Consider the following 17471-nt stretch of genomic DNA (forward strand, 5'->3'; position numbering starts at 1 on the left):
AAGAAATACCCAGCTCCTCAGACCAGCAGAATACTGGAAATAACTTAGGCGATGAAAGCTACAACCAGATCATTTATATAACCCCTTTTGAGCTGTCCATTTTCCTTCTGAGAATCAAGTCCTAGGTAATAATCAAAACTTATACCCATATATTTACTTGCAAAGTTTTGGTAATTTACAGTAGAATAGAGAAAATAAATTTTTTTTAGCCTGACAATATTATAAATATTTTAACATGCATTAAAATTTCTGCTTAACTTTTGTTTTTAAAAGGTGTATAATATTGTATCCAATTCATTTGCTATAACTTGTTTAATCCCACAATGATAAACATTTAAAATTGCTTCTAATATTTCACTGTACAAACACTTTAAGTGCTGGTGCTTAGTCACTTAGTTGTGTCCGACTCTTTGTGACCCCATGTGACCCCATGGAGCCTGCCAGCTCCACTGTCTATGGGGGTTCTCCAGGCAAGAAAACTGGAGCGGGTTGCCATAACTTTAAGTAAAACCTTTCTAAATATATTTTGTGTACTTCTTTAATAATTGCTTATGGATTACTTTCAAGAATGGAATTTTCTGGGTTAAAGAGTTGGTACATTTTTAAGGCTTTTGCCACGTATTCACAGTTTTTCTTTCTAAAATTTTGTATAAATTCATACTCCTACTATCGTTGCATATCTATTTTTAAAAGTGTGTCTTTAAACTTCACATTGTGTTCCATGTTAAGAAAATCTTCATACCGAATACCAGAATAGAAGATTAGTATGTAAGAATGGCAAGTTAAATAAGCCTGTTTTTACACCTTGCAACCTTTCTTCCAAATATCTCAAATTATTTAGACAAAAGTACACACGTGCATGCATATACACACACACACAATTATTCATAGGACTAGGGAGGAACAGAATCACTAATAGCTTACTTGACTTTAAAGTGAAATATAAATGTGGACATTTAAAATATTCTGAGAATATTTTAATTTTCAAACAAAATGATGAGTCACACTTCAGAGATACTACATTTCTGCTGCTGCTGCTAAGTTGCTTCAGTCGTGTCTGACTCTGTGCGACCCCATGGACGGTAGCCCACTAGGCTCCCCCGCCCCTGGGATTCTCCAGGCAAGAACCCTGGAGTGGGTTGCCATTTCCTTCTCCAGTGCATGAAAGTGAAAAGTGAAAGTGAAGTCGCTCAGTCGTGTCCAACTCTTCGCCACCCATGGACTGCAGCCTACCAGGCTCCTCCGTCCATGGGATTTTCCAGGCAAGAGTACTGGAGTGGGGTGCCATTGCCTTCTCTGATACTACATGTCTAGGTGTTCCCATTTCATGACTACCAAGCCCCCACCTAGTTCCCACTTTTAACTAAGAAGAGGTTAATGTCTTATGCTTTTATTTTTGTTGAATTAAAGTGATTTAAAGGGGCTTCTTTCCTGGTGAAGTGAATATAGGAACTGAGAGGTCAACAAATTAAGTAGGCAGGATAGAATAGGTGCCAGGTATTAGTAACTGCATATGAAAGAACTTTGCTTCTGCACCAGCAGTTCCTAGCATGATGCTTTGTACACAATATACAACAAAACAACTTTGTTGATTTGTTGGTCAACTTTATTGATGAACCTATTAACCTAAGTTATTTTTTAGTATATCAGTTCTAAAGGAGTTAAGCATCAATATAATGGTATAATAGTTTGTTTCCAATTTAGTATATTTCTATTAAATCCCTTTTAAGTGAACCGTTCACTTTAAATGCTTGCTAATACTTTGGTTTCTCTTCTTATTAAAAGAACTACCAGCAGTGTAAGACTGAATGGATAGATAACAGTGGTTCTGTCCCCACCTCCGTTGTTACTCTTCATTTTTATTGGGTGGGGATATTGTCCTTTCCTAACGGTATTTTCTCACCCTGGTTTCTTCCTATTTCTTTGCTCACTCTTGCCCAGGGAAGAAAGAATGCTTTAACTGATGGGAAGGAACTGAGCATGTCTACATAGTCCCTTCCTCTTTTTTGGGGGGTGAGATTCACCTCCCTACAGGAAGAACACATTTTCTCTACTTTCCCATATTCTAAGTTGTTCAGTGGCAGCCTCTGTTTATTTTTGGCCACCCCACTTGGCTTGTGGGATCTTAGTTCCCTGATCAGGGATAGAACTTGTGCCCCCTGCAGCGGAAGTGTGGAATCCTAACCACTGGACTGCCAGGGAAGTCCCATAATTCTATTTTAATGTATTAAAACTCACTGAATCACAAAAGAGTGTCTCAAAAAAAGAAATCTCTCAGATAGGTAATGGGAGTTTATTTACCTAGTCTTTCAACAAACATGAATCCTTTGGTCCTTTAAGATTGGCTTCTTCATGAGCCTAAGTGACAAGACCATTTTTATTCATTCATTAAACAGCTGTTGATTTCACTCACTCTGATCTCATCATTGTTCTAGAAGCTGGATATGCAATGGCAAACCTAGCAGATAAAAATCCTGCCCTTGTAGGTTCTATATTCTATTCTCGGTTCTTTTCTTTGTCATTTTAATCACATTGCCCTCCTAGAATTTTTTTTTGTGTGTGTGTGCTTTCCTTATCAACTCATCACCATGGTCAAGCTCAAACTCACTTCTTCCATGAATGCTTCTTGGCAGAGAGTATTGTCAGAGGCAATGGGCTTCTGTGGGCAAGGCTCTTGGCTGGGAGCTTAAAAAAACACTCCCCAGGAAATCAAGAGAGCATCCCACACTGGCTCCCTACAAAGTTATTTTAAACCTGAATAGTATAACTTGTGTGAACTATTAAAATTGTATATAGCACTAAAATTTATGTAGTACAGCTATATATATAAACATATAAATTAGAACATGTAAATGTTTTGATACCCGGACATTTTTCCCCCTTGAGTTTAGCAAAGATAAATAATTAAACTGGTGTTGGGTTCTCAAGTTGTTCAATTCTCTGAAATATTTTTTTGTATCCTTGTTTTGCATTATTCAAATTTGGGTATATGCATCCCATTCTAAGTCGCTTTGATGATGCAATAATGTCTATTTATTAGATTCTCCATTTTTGTTAAATATTAGTACCTGACAGTTTTTAATCTGAAAATGCTGGTGCCCACGGAGACACATATAGACTTGTGTCATGCATCGAATGAGCCCTTTTTGATTCTCCTGCCTGCCGTTTGCCTAGTTACAGGTCTGTGACCCCCTCATAGGTGGTGATCTCAAAGTCTCTGACCAGCACTCTTGTAAACTGTCTGAGGCCTTCCTGATTGCAGAAAGAAACACTAGCGCCTGCAGATGTGGGATTCAGTTTAGCTTTGCTGTCTGCGGCAGAGCCTTTTAGCACTTTGTGACTCTCTCTCTATTTGTACACAGAGATGGCAGTTACTGTTAGGCAGCGAGGGTTTCAGCTGGCTAGTACCTTGGATGGAGGCACCCCGGGAACTGACTATCCAGTGTCTTCATTAACAAGGCTCTCCCCCTGGAAGAGGCCCCTCTGACCTGACCTGCTCCTGTCATCCTGATACCCAAGAGAGAATACTTCTCAGCAGGGATTTATTTAATATGAAATACCCAAAGATCTTACTTTGTAGTGACATTAACAAAATGCTACAAAATCTGGACAGTTGCCAAATAGTATTTTTCTGGTAATGCTTTCTTAAAAACTTGGTTGGCGTAGATTAAGCAATAAGGAAGTCAGAAAGTCTCCTAATACTACTAATATTAACACTAAATTAGGACTTGCCAAATTGCATGTTGTGTTTAATAGAACTACACAAGTTAGATATTAAAGTTTTCTTATGATGATAAACATCAGGGATTAGATGTTACTGCATGTCTCAAAGTCCAGAAAGTATGGTGATCCACATCCACATATACCGTGAACTGAACAGTCCCCTTCAGATGATATTCTGCCGTAATTAAAACAGGTACCAATGACCTTTATGCTGAAAGAGCATCAGCTTTCAGTTTTCAGTGCAAGCGAATGAAACTGAAGTGTAAGAAAAGACTTGGAAATATTTTCTGGGAAAAAAGATTGTTTGCAGGAAAATATAGAAAATAGATCTTTTCTTAGAAAGGTCAAGTAAATATGACAGTATTTGCTGTGCACTTCTAACAGTCACTTGATTCAAGAGCGCTTTTTGGTGTGACACAGCGTGCTCTGTAACTGGTCCAATGGAATTTACAGTTTCCTGTGGTTGTTTTTAGAATCATGGGAAGAGTCTGATATTTAATTACAGGGTATTAATGTGGATTCTCAAATTACTGAAATGTGTGGTAACCATTTACCCCAACAAGTTCCAGAGTTGAATATGCAAATAGAATTTGACATAGTATATAAAGTCAATATTTGTGCACGGGAGTAGAGTTTCGAGAAGCAAAAGCAATACTTTACAAAATAGTAACAAGATTGTAATACCAATTTTAGAAAGCAACATTGAAACTTTATATTATAGTTACTAAAAGGAAACAAAGTTGATTGGGGAGTAGTCATTTGATAATGGGGTGCACCCTTTTACGCACTTAAATATCATCTGTAATACAGCTTAATAAGCAGTGATCAAGATGACTGTAAATCATCAATAAAAAGTCAAAGTCAATATTCTATTTCAGAAACTTGGGATTAACATATCCCTACTGTTTATGTAAAATAATCAACAAGGAGTTGCTGCATAGCACGGGGAACTCTGCTCAATATGTGGGTGTGTTAGTCACTTAGTCGCGTCTGACTCTTTGTGACCCCATGGACTGTAGCCCACCAGGCTCCTCTGTCCATGGGATTTCCCAGGCAAGAATACTGGAGTGGGTAGCCATTCCCTTCTCCAGGGGATCTTCCCAATCTAGGGATTGAACCCAGGTCTCTTGAATTGCAGGCAGATTTTTTATCATTTGAGCCACCAGGGAAATTACATTTCAATATTAAATTAAAAAAAATAGGAAACTTCTGGTTAGACAGTGTGGATTCCGTGCTTATATTTATCTCTAGTTCCTTATAGTGACACACTCAAGTAACAGCTAAGGAATTGTAAAAAGGGTAGAAACCCACAGGGATTAAGAGAAGAGAAGACGGCTAATAAGAGGTGTCCATACGATGGTAGGAGCTAGAAAGCAGATGGATTCAGAGTAATTGTCCTAGGTTTGAGTTTTTCTTGCTCTGCTAAGTTCCACTGGGACAGAGCCAAGCAGAACCAAGCCAACTTGTGTTTCTTCACCCATAAAGCCCCAGGAATTGAAAGTACCAGAAAACAGAAAGATTGGTTGAAAGTCTACCTGGAGAAGGTACTAAATCCCTGATCTACTCCCTACCCTGGAGAGCCATTCCTCTGCTTCAGTAGACGAGCTCAATTTGTAGAGAAAAATGGAAAGGAAGGGGCTTATCAGAGAAACAGTAGAAGTTTCCCAGAACTGAAGTGCATGCATTTTCTTTTTTTACTATTTTAATATATATATTATTATTACCGGCACTGACACATGCTCAGATATGTTTCATGTGGAGTTGTAGGTTTTTTTTTTAAACAATTATTTTGTATTGGAGTATTGTTGATTAACAATGTTGTGTTAGTTTCAGGGTGTGCAGCAAAGTGATTCAGTTATAGATATACAGATACTCATTCTTTTCAGATTCTTTTTCCCATATAGGTTATTACAGAATATTGGGGAGAATGCATTTTCTTGATTCAAAAGTGCCCAGCACAATCAATAAGCAAAGTCTCCACCTGAGGTACATCATGAGACTTTGTGAAAATGGGGATGAATAGAATTTCCTGCAGTCTTCTTGAAAAGGGAAACATAGATTGTGTGGACAATGTTTAACATTAGAATAATTTCCAATTCTCAACATTAGAAGATTTAGGAGTGTGCACAGTGCCCTTGAAATACTGAGAGAAAGTAATTATCAATCTAGAATTCTCTACCCACCCACATGATCTAGTGTGACGATAGAAATGGGGTTTTCAACTTTCAAATTTATCTTTCATAAATACCTTTTCAACAATTACCAGAGGATGTGTACCTCCAGGAAAGGGGGTCATGAATGCAGAAGATATAGGATCTAGCATTCAGTACAGAAAGAGGACAGAGGAGTTCCCAGAATGATGCTATAGACCTGTCCTGGGATGCAGCCATGCATCAGACCTAGCATGAGGGTGAAACAAGCGGGGTGTATCCAGAAACAAAATGGATTTGATAACTTACCTGCTATAATTGACCATAGGAGAAGAGTTGTAGATAATATTTTAGATAATAGGGTCTGTACACATGCTGAATACATGGAAAAACAAAAAAGAAAGAAAAGTTCTCAAAAAATTTTAAAATAGAGCATGAAAGACAATGTCATCAGAGTGGCACAGCTATGAACAATATTTGTGTAGTCATAATACAAACACTGTTATGACCAACTTAGATAGCAGAGACATTAAAAAGCAGAGACATTACTTTGCCAACAAAGGCCCATCTGGTCAAGGCTATGGTTTTTCCAGTGGTCATGTATGGATGTGAGAGTTGGACTGTGAAGAAAGCTGAGCACCAAAAAATTGATGCTTTTGAACTGTGGTGTTGGACAAGACTCTTGAGAGTCCCTTGGACTACAAGGAGACCCAACCAGACCATCCTAAAGGAGATCAGTCCTGGGTGTTCATTGGAGGGACTGATGCTGAAGCTGAAACTCTAATACTTTGGCCACCTCATGCGAAGAGTTGACTCCCTGTAAAAGACCCTGATGCTGGGAGGGATTGGGGGCAGGAGGAGAAGGGGGCGACAGAGGATGAGATGGCTGGATGGCATCACCGACTCGATGGGCATGAGTTTGAGTAAGCTCCGGGAGTTGGTGATGGACAGGGAGGCCTGGCGATTCATGGGGTCGCAAAGAGTTGGACATGACTGAGTTACTGAACTGAACTGAACTGAATACAAACACTAAATATAATTTAACCAAAAGCTTCTGATGTGTGTTAGACTATATTGTGGGCAAGAAGAGTTTTCGAGATTCTATATTAGGAAGGTAATTTCTAAAGTGGAATAAATTAGGATATAACAGTATAAATATTCCATTCAGAAATACATAGGTAAACAGCAGAGGAAACAGCTGAAAGTGTTAAAAATAGTTGCTGTGGAGGTGGTGAGAGAAAGTGCTAGGAAACTGCTGCGTGTGTGTGTTTTTAAATAGGTCTTGCAGTTACTATTTGCCTTTGGAAAGTAATTTCATACATTATTTCTAAAAAAATTTATCAACTGATTTTCAAAGGTTGGAAGGCAAATCACCAAGTCTTATGTAGTTTTCCGTAAAAAATGATGATAAACACCACCTTTGGGGGAATCACCTCAGCTATGTAGAAGATTTTATTCCCTGACAATATCTGCTAAGTGTCTGCTCCCTCACATGCTTAGGAAAGGTATAAAAGTTGTTCCAGCCTCATTAATGTCTTACTCCTGTTAAAGCCTTTTCTTCATTACCTCGAATATACACCTGCGTCTTATAGAAAAGTTGAAAAGTTGAGATTTCATAACAGCCTTGAGGCGTTTCTAGGATCATCCCTGCCTTTCTTTTGGCTTTACAGATGCGTCCCAAAGAGAAAGAATCATGCTGGAGACAGCATAATTTAACAATAAAATCTTCTTCTGTATTACAGGGTGGAGAGCACTGTTACTACCATGGAAACATCAGAGGTGTCAAGGACTCAAGGGTGGCTCTGTCAACCTGCAATGGACTTCAGTATGTGGGATCTCATAGCGAGAATCACCTTGCTTTCATCTGTTTCTTTCACCCCTTCCATCTTGTCTTTCATAGATACTTATTTTAGTGACTCTTCTGTACCAGTCCTGGGACAGAGACTGGATGTGGTGAACAAGGAGGGCATAGTCTCTGCTCTGTTAACACTTAAGAGTTCGCAGGTGATTTAGAGATTAAATAAATGATTATGCAGATTGTTATTTGATTGCCATTTTGGTGGGTACTGTGAAGGAGAAGGACAGGGACTTTGGGGGTGGCCGAACCTAGCCCAGAAAGGTTTCCCAGAGGTATCTCCCAGAAGAACTCTCAGTCAGCTTAACCTAAGGATAAGGTGAAGGTGGCCAGGCAAGGGTGGTTTGAAAGAAGAGGGGTCCATGTTTCAGTTTTCAGGCAGGCTCTTAAAAAACATTTGTAGGTGCCTTTTAGACTCAAACACAGTAGCGCTTCGTGGAAAAATCTGTTATGGCCATGTGATGAAAAGGATCTTGAAAATCTTACTTAGACACTTTACAAAAAATCCTGTGTTTCTCAAAATTAAATGTGGCTCCCAACACAGAGTCTTAATAGAAATTCACAATTTGCAAGCATGAAGATAATTCTGTTTGCCTCTTCAGAATCAAATGTTTTAAATTGTTCTTATACACAGAGAACCTGTTTTCTTACAGATGATACTGGATTTGCGAATCAAATTTGTACTAGTTGTACATGGCTCGGTAATAACTCGAGATATTAGAACAGCATCAATAGTCCTATCCCAATTTGACCTTCTTATCTGTTCATTTAATTCCAAAAACTAACCATACCAGGTATAATGTGTATACCTCTCTTGCACACGTTTTGCACTTTCTGTAGCCTATACGTTGTCTAGTGCAGTGCTAGGACCACAGTGTGATTCCATGCAGATATGTGAATTTGATTTGAGGCAGAATAAAGGTATTTATTCAGGTACACTCATTTTTAAAGACAGTATGTTTGCTATATGTGTTAACTCTCTTACTGTCGTTCCTTGTGTCATAGTGGTATGTTTGAAGATCATACCTTTGTGTATATGATAGAACCACTGGACCTGGTTCACAATGAGGTGAGTGTGACTGTGACATCACTTTCTTTATGGGGCTTTATTTTTCCAGCATTTTTGTTTTGAGCAATCAAGAGATGATCATGTAGATTTCAAAATGCATTTATCTAGAGCACTTTGTTTCACATTTAGGCTGGTACCATGAGTTTTGAAGCTTAGGTTGCATGTCGGAGACGGCATGTCAATAAGGGATGGTAAGAAGCCTCAAACATTTTCTGAAGCTAAGATCAGTTCTTCCCAGTCAGAAGAGAAAAAAGATAAGATGCTTTATCTTATTCTGACCAATTTGTTTTCCTTTAAGTAAGCTTTTATTCTCATGGTCTTTAGATAGTTGTATGACTGTAAGCAAGTATATACATAACTTTTATGAGTCTAAGAATCTTCAGTGGGGAGATTTGTGGGTTCAACTATGATTACATTAAACAGTATTTATTTTTCTTTTCAGATAGGGAAGAAAATAATGTTTAGAGTCATGCATAGGCCAGCAACCTAGATAAGAAATCATGAAGGCGTTATGTTAAGTGAGTTAAGTCAACCAGAACAAGGCAAACATTATATGATCTCACTTGTATGTGGAATCTAAATAACTGAACTCACATGAACACAACAGATTTGTGGTTACCAGAGGCTGGTGGGGGAAATGAGTGAAGGTGGTCAGAAGAACACACTTCCAACTATAAGTTAAGTAAGTTCTGGGGATGCAGTGTACAGCATGTGACTGTCATATACAGTATAGTATTGTATATTTCAAAGTTGCAGAGAATAGATTTTAAAAGTTCTCAACACAAGGAAAAAATTCATAACTAATTAAAGTGATGGATGTTAACTACACTTATTGTAGTGTTCATTGTATGAATATATACATCGATCAAATCGTTATGTTGTATACTTTAAACTTTTCCAGTGCTATATGTCAATGATATCTCAATAAAACTGGAAAAAAGAAATCATGTGCTCTGATCATGTTGCTAACTAATAGAATTCAACTAAATTTAAAATTTGATATACTTATGTATTCCTGTTTCCCTGGTGGCTCAGACAAAAAAGAAATTTGCCTGCAATGCAGGAAGCCTGGGTTCAATCCTTGGGTTGGGAAGATCCTGTGGAGGGGGGCATGGCAACCCATTCCAACATTCTCGTGGGGAGGATCCCCACAGACAGAGGAGCCTGGCAGGCTACAGTCCATGGGATCGCAGAGTCCTACACAGCTGAGCGACTAAGCACACATATATTCATCAATGTTGTAATAAGGGCTTTCTACATACTGGATGTTATTTTAGGTGCTGGGGATAAAATGGTGAACAGAATAGACATAGAACCTGAGCCTAATAGAGCGTGTAGTCTTTAGGGGCAAAGACAGGAATAAGTAGGTGAATGAGTAATTTCATATGGTATGTTAGATAGTGCATACTAAGGAGAGAAAAATGAAGCTGGGTAGGTGGTGCATGCGAAGTCATTTCAGTCGTGTCAGACTCTTTGGAACCCTAGAGACCGTAGCCTGCCAGACTCCACTGGCAGTGGATTCTTGCCATGGGATTCTCCAGGCAAGAATACTGGAGTGGGTTGCCATATCCTCCTCCAGGGGATGGTCCCGACCCGGGGATCGAAACTGTATCTCTTATATCTCCTACATTGGCAGGCAGGTTCTTTACCACTAGTACCGCTTGGAAAGGTGGGGAGGAGAGTTAAAACTTAAATTAACTGTCCAGGGCAGGGCACAATGAGGTGGTGAGTTTTGGATGAAGACCTTCAGGAAATTAGGGGAGTGGATGTGTATCGCAGGAGGAGAACAAGTGCAAAGGCCCTGAGGTAGGAGCATTCTCAGTGTGTTTTAGGAACTGCAAGAGTTCTGCTGGCTTGGAGAGGAACAGACAGTAGGGGGTGAAGGTGCTGAGGGGTATCGGTTGGGAAGTCATAACAGTGAAAAGTACTGCTGATGGGGGGACTTCCCTGCTGGCCCAGTGGTTAAGACTCTGAGTTCCCAATGCAGGGGGCTCAGGTTTGATCCCTGGTCAGGGAACTAGATCCCACATGCTGCAACTAAGACCTGGTGCAGCCATTTAAATGAATAAATATTCAAAAAAAAAAAAAGTACTGCTGATGGGAAAATAGTTTGAAAGTGATAGCATCAGGATATTGCAATCATTGATGGGGAGCAGAAAAAGTGTTTTTTTAATCTTTAGAGATTTAAAATGTAGATAAGATAAATTTAGAGACAGGAAATAGTCATTCAGGCTATTGATAATAATAGTTGAACAGACAAATATTTATTTTCTTTGTATGGCAACATGTGTATGAATATGGGGTAATTTCAACTTTGAGGCAGGAAAGTCTAAGTTTTAAGTGGTTTCTGTTTGAGTAAAGCAGTATTATTTTTAACTGATAATTTAAAAATTATCAGATAATGAAGATCACCCCACCTAGATAGATAAAGACATTTTGATGAAGTAAAATATTTTTCCCTTACTCTACTTGTAGGTAGATAAACTACGTACAGCACAATTATTTGACTCATAGAGTAAAAAATTGACTTTGATTTCTGGCATTGATTAAGGATCCTGTGACCCTAAAATAAAACAAAAACAAAGCCAAAGAGCAAAACACCTCCCTGCCCCAAATAACAACTCTCTAAGCCTTGAGTTTTTAAATAGGTAAAATGAAATAATTTTTCATTGCATCCCTCATAGGGCAATTTTACACATTTGACGAATTAATAAATACACATGACTATGTCTATTAAACTGTTGAAGAGACTTATAAGGTGTTATTATCATAATGTTTAAAGCATTGGTTTTGCCTTGTTAAACCCATAATCCTGTTCTTCAGGAGCTGATTGTTTTTTTTTTTTCCATTTATTTTTATTAGTTGGAGGCTAATTACTTTACATCATTACAGTAGTTTTTGTCATACATTGAAATGAATTAGCCATGGATTTACATGTATTCCCCATCCCGGTCCTCCCTCCCACCTCCCTCTCCACCCGATCCCAGGAGCTGATTGTTATACACTTAATGCCTTTTCTCTTTTGCCTTCCTTTTTACTGCCTGCTTATCATTCATGCAACAACTTATCCTCATCTTTACCATGGGAGAGGGATGGGAACAATGCTTGAAACTTTAGTTGGTTTTTAAAATTATGTTGCTAGTTGTGGGTTTCATCACTCCACATATCTTTTCACCTGATACCAGAATTAAGAGTCTATGGTACTTGAATTTAGATTTTTGATATTTAATTTACTGTTAATTTTAGTATTCTTTATAAGTTCAGTAATATGGAGGGAGTATTTCTTGTGAGAACTCATGTTATTTCTCAAATAATAAATGAATGGCAAAACTTTTATTTATTATAAGTCTTTTATGTAATTTAATAAGAGCACTTTTTAAAATAAGCTTTTTTTTTTCTGATTATAAAACATTGTGAGGAACTTGGAAAAGCGCAATAAGAAAATATTTAACTGAATAGTATTTATCCATTATCCCATCCCCTAGAGATAACTTCTCTTTACCTCTCAGTGCACATTCTTCCAGTTTTTCAGCAATACGTTCCCATATTTTAAAAAATAAATGGACCATTATTTTGTAATATAATTTTAACTCATTAATGTATCCTCTGAACCTCAATATTTTTGTTTGTTAAGTGGCAATAAAATATGCACCATATGGAGTGCTTGTGAGCATTACATTGGTAAATTGGTAGCACATCCTATGCACTCAGTAATGGAAGCTTCTAGTGATGGAAATAAGACTTTAATAAAAGTGTAATATCTTGGGCAAAGGATATGGATATTTTCAAGATTTTTGATAGACTTATTAAATTTCTCTGTACTGTGCTACCAGCAGTGTGTAAGAGTGATTTTTGCCTTGCAACTGTAATTGACTATGGTTGTAATAATTTTTAAACCTTTGCCAACCGGATGGCAAAAGTTGGCATATCTTTTTACTTTAATTTTGAAGAAGTGTTAGAGTATTTGTCTTACATTGTGCAGTCATTGCCCATTTGTGTTTCTTTCTTGTGAATTTCTTATGCATGGGTATGAAGAAAGTTAAGGTTTAAGAGTGATAATGAAATTATGCTTTTTATCTAAACTGGGGCAATTGGATGATGCTCTATTCTATTTGAAGTTCAACTTTTAACAAGACATATACTTTTCATTTTTGGTAACTAAACCATCAGCATATAAATGTTCCCATTTTAGGGAGGATATTAGAGAAAGTGCTCACACTGTTCCATACAGATGTAATCATATCTTGCATTTTAATTGACTAATTGTTTTTGTTTCAGAAAAGCGCAGGTCGACCACATGTAATCCAGAAAATCTTGGCAGGACAATATTCTAAGCAAATGAAGAATCTCAGTAAGTGTTTGTTAAAGTAGCCATTCTGTTTTATGTACTGGAAGCTTTGACTTGGAGCTTGGTAGACATGCAGGCTCGTTGGAAAGTGGAATTGGTTTGAGATCTGGAGTGAGTGGTGTTGGTAGGCAGTTCATGTGGCTTTCATGTAATGAAGCATGAAGAGTCATTTCCAATGGAAAGACTGAAATATGAAACTCAGATGTAAAGCTGTGTTAGAAACTGTAGAGTGTGGCCATATTTAACAGAGTTATTTACAGGGAGGTTCATCCTTAGATGTTAGTGGAAGTTTGCTGCACTTTGACCAGCTGGTACTATCTCTCTTATGGTCTGGTTCTGAGGCATCTTAAGCATGCTGATTTGGCAAAAGCCGCTTTTGGGTTATTGGGGTATGCAGTGTTATTTCTGTGTATCAGTACCAAAAGTTTTTAGTAATTTATGCAAAAGGTTATGCCATGCATTCTTTTTAATTCTAAAATAAATTAAGGGGACTTCCCTGGTAGTCCTGTGGCTAAGACTCCACAATCCCAGTGCAGGGGACCTGGGTTTGATCCCTGTTCAAGGAACTAGATCCCACATGCCACAATGAAGACTGAAGATTTGGTGCAGCCAAATAAATAAATAATAAAAACCCTCTAAAAAAAGGAAAGCATTTAAAAAATAAAGTGAATTAAGCATAGTAGAATTCTAAATTTTCAGATATCTAGGGTCAGGTGGTTGTGGATCAAATATGCATATTCCCAGGAGTTGTGAACAGCTCGTTATATTTTTCATGAGGTTTGGAAAAAAATAATGCTTTTGGATTACATTTGTGACCATGATAATGTGAACTATTTAATACTTGGCGTGCTTTTTCCACCTTAGTTTATTTTTATTTTGAGAAGACAAATGCTATCAATGCTGCTATTCCCTCACGTAATATTTTTAAAACATTCTCCCATTGAAATGCAGTCAAACATACATTTTGGCATTCTTTCCTTTTGCACAGGTATGGAAAGCAGTGACCAGTGGCCCTTTCTATCTGAATTACAGTGGTTCAAAAGGAGACAGAAGAGAGCAGTGAATGTGAGTGTGACACTGAGTTACTAAGTACGAATCCTGTAGTTATATAATCGGCAACTTTCATGGAGCTCCTATGTATGGATAAATGTATAGGGGCTTCGGAATTGAAATTATGTTCCTAGTCTATTTCATAATAGGTTAGAAAGCTGTAATGATGGGGACTGTTTAGTAATTACATGGTGAATGCTATGTAACCAAAAATTAATTCCACGGCATATGGATTACATGGTAATTTACTCGATAACTTAATGAGTAATTACACTGAAAATTGCACTTTTAATTTTTTTGACTGTGTCGCACAGTTTGTGGGATTTTAGTTTTCTGACCAGGGATTGAACCCATGCCCCGGCAACAGAAATGTGGAATCCTAACCATTGGACTGCTAGGGAATTCCCCAAAATTGCACATTTAAGATAATGTTTTGCTAAATGTAATTTTTATGGCAAATTAGACCACCAGCCATTGAAAACTTAGTGATAGGTCAGATCATCCTCTCTTTCATGAGCTTGTCTTTGTATTGTGGTGGTTATGGATATAATTTTTTTTCTAAACTTAGAGATCTGTTTTTGCTTACTCTTGAAATTGCAGTTGGTAATAATAAATTTTATATAGACTGTTGATGTTTGATTGCAGTCCAGTCTTATCAAATATAAACTGATCAACGACCATGTGCTATTCTGTGAAAAACAAGTGGTAGTCCAAATGACAGCTAAAATGCTTAGCCCTTGCTCTTTATTTATTTATTTATTTATTTTTATTAGTTGGAGGCTAATTACTTTACAATATTGTAGTGGGTTTTGTAGCCCTTGCTCTTTAAAGGATTATCTAGTAATCAAACTTTAGAATATGATAATTGTCAACATTTGTTCCTTTGAGAACTTGTGTGGTTAGCAATTAGTACAGTATTATGAGAATTTCATTCCCCTGAATTCACGTTTCTATGTGACTACATTGGTACCTATTCCAGATGTACTATGGTATTCTTATTGAGATTTATTTATTTTAACATATTAATAATCATGCATTTTTCTCTAGAATATTTTTACATATTAAAAATTGTATGAAAACCACATGAGCTGCTCTCTGTCTGTATGAGTACCTAATGATAATTAAATATAGTTCTTTCCTAAGCAGTTGTACATTTGTTGTTGTTTAGTTGCTCAGTTGTGTCCAACTCTTTGCAACCCCATGGACTATAGCCCAACAGGCTCCTCTATCCATGCTGGTTTTCAGGCAGAAATATTGGAGTGGGTGTCCAGTTCCTCTTCCAGGGGATCTTCCTCACCCAGGGATCAAACCCATGTCTTCTGCAAGTCTCCTGCATTGCAGGCAGATATTTTATCACTAAGCCACTGAGGAAGCCCGATTGTTTGTTTTGTCTTTTTTGTTCAGTTGCTAAGTCATCTCTGACTCTTTGTGACCCTACGTACTATATGGGTTCTTCAAGCAAGAATACTAGAGTGGGTTGCCATTTCCTTCTCCAAAGGATCTTCCTGGACCAGGGATCAAACCCATGTCTCCTGCATTAGCAGGCAGATTCTTTACCACTGAGCCACCAGGGAAGCCCAATTTTATGTTTACCTACACTTCATAGTCACTTTTTCCTTCCATTTCCCTGACCAGGTTTCTTTGAGGGTCTTCATAAAGTGAGCAGCAAAGAGTTTTTCTGAAATTTTAAGTCAGTCTTGCAGTTAACATAGCCAGCATTAGAGATATTTTCTTTAACCACCATTCTGATTACATATTTTTATTTTCTACAGCCATCCCGTGGTGTGTTTGAAGAAATGAAATATTTGGAACTAATGATTGTTAATGATCACAAAACGGTAAGAATACAGAATCAATGGGTTTTAGACTGGACAGTTTACTTAAGAAACAACAATAAATTCTGTTAACGTCTGTCAAAGTAAAATACTTAAAAGACATGTGAAGAATAATTACTATCCTCCATTGGCCCCTCTTGAGGATAAAGTAGGAATTTTCTTAACCGTTCTCTGCTGAACCACTTTCCTCATAAAATATCTTGGCTGAAGCCCAGAGCCTCCTGAAGGGTCTTGGTCAGTAGGCTGTTTGCTAGTACAGTTGAATCCACAGATACAGATGGCCGACTGAATCTACTGTAATGTACTGAACAATTTTATATAAAGTCCTTGAGCATCAGGATTTTGGCATTTTTGCTGCTGCTGCTGATGCTAAGTTGATTCAGTCGTGTCTGACTCTGGGCGACTCCATAGACGGCAGCCGGCATCTTTAGGGGCTCCTAGAACCAACCATCCTTGGATACTGCAGGACGACTTTATACCTAATACTTGTGGTGTACTGGTAAATGCTTAACACTTGGTTCTCTGGGGAAAAAAAAGCTTTGGTTTAAAATGTTTGCTGACACTACTAGATATATATAAAACAGGTTAACTAGTAAGGTTCTATTGTATAGCACAGGGAACTCTACTCAATACTCTATAAAAGTACATATATGTGTATGTATAACTGATTCACTTTGTTGTACACCTGAAAATAATGCAACATTGTAAATCAACTATACTCCAATAAAAAATGTTAAAAAATGTTTGTTGATATCCATGGTGTAAATTCTCCTCTGTGGCTGATTTCAAGCTACCAAAGTGATGTCATTAAATGAGGACCTGGGAAAGATGTATTCAGTTAGCTCCTGTGAACTGGTGGGAGCTGGCTCCAGTACCCTGCTGCCCCATTTTTCAAACTCTTTAGGGCACTTGTAATTTTTGTTGTAATTACATAATTCACTTTTTTAAGCTGGATAAACTAAGACAAAGAATAATTTGCTTTATGAAAGCTAAGTTACATTTTTGGAGAGACTTTATAAAGATGGGACTGTTAAGACACACCTACAGGTCAGGTATAGATGAAAAACTTGTAAAAAATTGCAACAGAAATTCAGATTGTTTGGAAATATCTTTAAGTCCTTGTTTTTCTTTAAGGAAATCAAAATTAGGTTAGTAAACCTATTAGGTTAGATTTTATATAATGTATATACCTATTGCTGTTGTGTCTGACTCTTTGCGACCCCATGGACTGCAGCAACTCCAGGCTTCCCTGTCCATCACCAACTCCTGGAGCTTGCTCAGACTCATGTCCATTGAGTTGGTGATGCCATTCAACCAGCTCATACTCTGTCATCCCCTTCTCCTCCTGCTTTCAATCTTTCCCAGCATCAGGGTCTTTTCTAATGAGTCGGGTCTTCGTATCAGGTGGCCAAAGTATTGGAGCTTCAGCTTCAGCATCAGT

The 17471-nt window shown here is 37.7% G+C and overlaps 1 protein-coding gene across 4 annotated transcripts in view; it reads left to right on the plus strand.

Annotated features, from left to right (window-relative positions):
• Positions 1–17471, plus strand: part of ADAM23 (ADAM metallopeptidase domain 23) — a 181544-nt gene that overhangs the window by 99121 nt on the left and 64952 nt on the right. For all 4 annotated transcript variants that reach the window (XM_070458530.1, XM_070458529.1, XM_070458531.1 and 1 more), the window contains exons 5-9: positions 7616–7698; positions 8734–8797; positions 13076–13148; positions 14134–14210; positions 15968–16033. In XM_070458530.1, coding sequence (XP_070314631.1) covers positions 7616–7698; positions 8734–8797; positions 13076–13148; positions 14134–14210; positions 15968–16033 — 363 coding nt within the window. The remainder of the gene's footprint in view (positions 1–7615; positions 7699–8733; positions 8798–13075; positions 13149–14133; positions 14211–15967; positions 16034–17471) is intronic.

This window comes from Odocoileus virginianus, chromosome 30 (genome assembly GCF_023699985.2).
Source record: "Odocoileus virginianus isolate 20LAN1187 ecotype Illinois chromosome 30, Ovbor_1.2, whole genome shotgun sequence".
In the NCBI taxonomy this organism is placed as follows: domain Eukaryota; kingdom Metazoa; phylum Chordata; class Mammalia; order Artiodactyla; family Cervidae; genus Odocoileus; species Odocoileus virginianus.